General features: G+C 36.5%; 1 protein-coding gene across 1 annotated transcript in view; it reads left to right on the forward strand.

The window, feature by feature from the left end:
• The first annotated feature begins 2,006 nt into the window (after window positions 1-2,006).
• The window catches only part of LOC122258749 (hemocyanin subunit), a 2,746-nt gene continuing 2,252 nt past the window's right edge, over window positions 2,007-2,500 (forward strand). Inside the window, exon 1 of the mRNA XM_086554523.1 lies at window positions 2,007-2,097. Within this exon, the coding sequence (XP_086410649.1) occupies window positions 2,019-2,097 (79 nt within the window). The 5' untranslated portion in view covers window positions 2,007-2,018. The remainder of the gene's footprint in view (window positions 2,098-2,500) is intronic.

The following is a 2,500-nucleotide window of genomic DNA, read 5'->3' on the forward strand; positions in this document are numbered from 1 at the left end:
TCTGAGATTTCCTCCCACCTGATCTCCTCCCTTCCTGCAAAGACTTGGCTCACTTCATGTACAATTGCTGTACTGTACTCCTCCTCCTTTATTTTCCACCATTTGATCCTAGGTTTTGCCTTCATTTTCCTAGTTGACTTCACTTTCAGATTTAACCTCCCAACTAACACTCCATGCTGCCTTGCTGCACTCTCCCCGGGAATGACCTTACAATCACTAAACTCTCTCAAGTTATATCTCCTACATAGTATAAAGTCTATCTGCGTACTCCTACCTCCACTCTTGTATGTAACTCTGTGCTCTTCCCTTTTTTTTAAATATGTATTCACCAAAAATATATATATGTGTGTGTATGTGTGTGTGTTTGTATATACATACAAATATATGCATATATAAATATGTGTGTGTGGAGAGGAAAATGGAGAATGGAAGGGCAGGAGGGATTAACACCTTTCAAAATTGATGGAACCGCTCAAATATTACTAAGATCTGAAATTCGCGAACAATGAATTGATTTTTTTTTCTCAATAATATCAATGCAAATTGATCTTAAGATGATTTTTCATTGATCTCTATACATTAAAAGATAAATATGCATAAAAAAAACTTTTTCTTTGAGCATAACCAGCGATTTTCACAGTACAGCTTTAATCAATTCAAGCCTTATACAGACAAGCTTTGCGAGAGGTACTTGCAAGCAAGTACTCTTCATCATACAAAGAATATACATGAAAGATAAAAAGTTCGTCTTCTATCAAAGAATAAAACTTGACTTGTCAAATATAATTAAGCGCCATTTATGTATCCCGAAAATATTTAAGGGTTTGAAAATATTGAACATTACGTATATTTGGATACCATACGTTTTTCTGTCTGACCTAATATACGAGTTATTTCATTTTCATATTTCTATAGAGCGGCAATGCAAATTGTTTGTAAGATTATTCTTTTTACTCTAACAACATCAAAGAATAACAGGGAATATAGAGCCCGGATTCTTTGTGTGTAATAAGCGATTTTTCACAGACTGTCAAAGACACGAGTTAAAATCTATAGTTTAAGACTTTCTGTCAATTCAAGCGAATGTCGTCAAACACAAAGTGCCATATATGAATCCCCCCCAAAAACAACTAAAGGGAGGTTTTAAAAATTGAACACTGCATATATTTGGGTACCATATGTGTCTGCCTCTGTATGTACAGATATATGTTATTTTCAATTCTTTGGAGCGACGTCTAATTCACTTTGAATACTTTCAATCAAAGTATAATTGATTGCATTTGAGAATTTCGCATAACACTCCCCTCGCTTAACCCGTTACGGACAGGTGGCATGACAAGCATACCAAACGGGTTTTTGGCCTGACGACGAGAAGCATGTCGTATGCTTACAGCCATTTTAGTGCTAGGAAAGAGTGAATCCATGTTTTTCAACTACACTATGAGTAATAAGTCTATTTGGTGCTCCATGATACCAATTACAATCATAAAAACTATAATTGCCGAAATTTTAACAAAAGTAGATTTAGTTTCAAATCATAAACAGGGCTGGCATCTCTCTCTCCTAGCACCAGCAGGAAAAAAAGCCTTGAAAAATTGAATCCATCCTCAGTGTCTAATAAGCACTATCTTTAGAGAGCGATGACACAACAAAATGCCGACCTCTGGCTCTATGGTACCGGCGATGCAGGATGTGCAGGAAGAATGAGAACGGGAAGGTGATCCAGACCATGTGCAGCGTTGGCAATGTAACCCTGTGCCAGTATGGCTGCTTTGTGATGTGGCATTCACAGTCGACCGTTAAGGTCTTCTCCCTCTTCTCTATCTATTCAAATGATTCATTATATCAAGAGTCGAACTCACATGCATGTCAACAGGGATAGTAGTGCAGGGAACTCATAATAGCATGAGTTTTTCTACAGATGGGTACGTTGGGTGCAATGGATGAGTGATAAAGAGGTGAACTTCGGTCACCGGGCGCTATAAAAGCCCTTGCATCCCCTCACCGGCACAGTCAACATGAAGGTCTTGCTTCTTCTTGGTCTCGTGGCTGCGGCCGCCGCCTGGCCAAACCTTGGCTTCCAGGCAGATGACGCAGGTCAGTTTACTCTCTCTTTCACTGTGTATGCTAGAAAACTGCTGTTTGGGGCTATTTCTGATAGTCTTCCACTAAGAAAATAATATTCCATACAATAATAGTGGCTATCTTTTTCTTGCTATGCCTTTCAATGTCAATATATGCCTATAAGTGTGTGTTTGTGTTTATACCATACGCCTATACAAAGTCAGATAGATTTACAAATATGTGTATATGTGTTAATATATGCACACACGCATTTTATATACACACACATATATATAAATATATATATATACATATATATATATATATATATATATATATATATATATATGTATGTATGTATGTATGTATGTATATATGTATATATATGTATATATACATATACATGTATAAAGTCTTTCCATTGTATATATCGTAT

The sequence above is a fragment of the Penaeus japonicus genome, unplaced genomic scaffold (genome assembly GCF_977035675.1).
Source record: "Penaeus japonicus unplaced genomic scaffold, GWHDUDI00000001_assembly GWHDUDI00000029, whole genome shotgun sequence".
Lineage (NCBI taxonomy): Eukaryota > Metazoa > Arthropoda > Malacostraca > Decapoda > Penaeidae > Penaeus > Penaeus japonicus.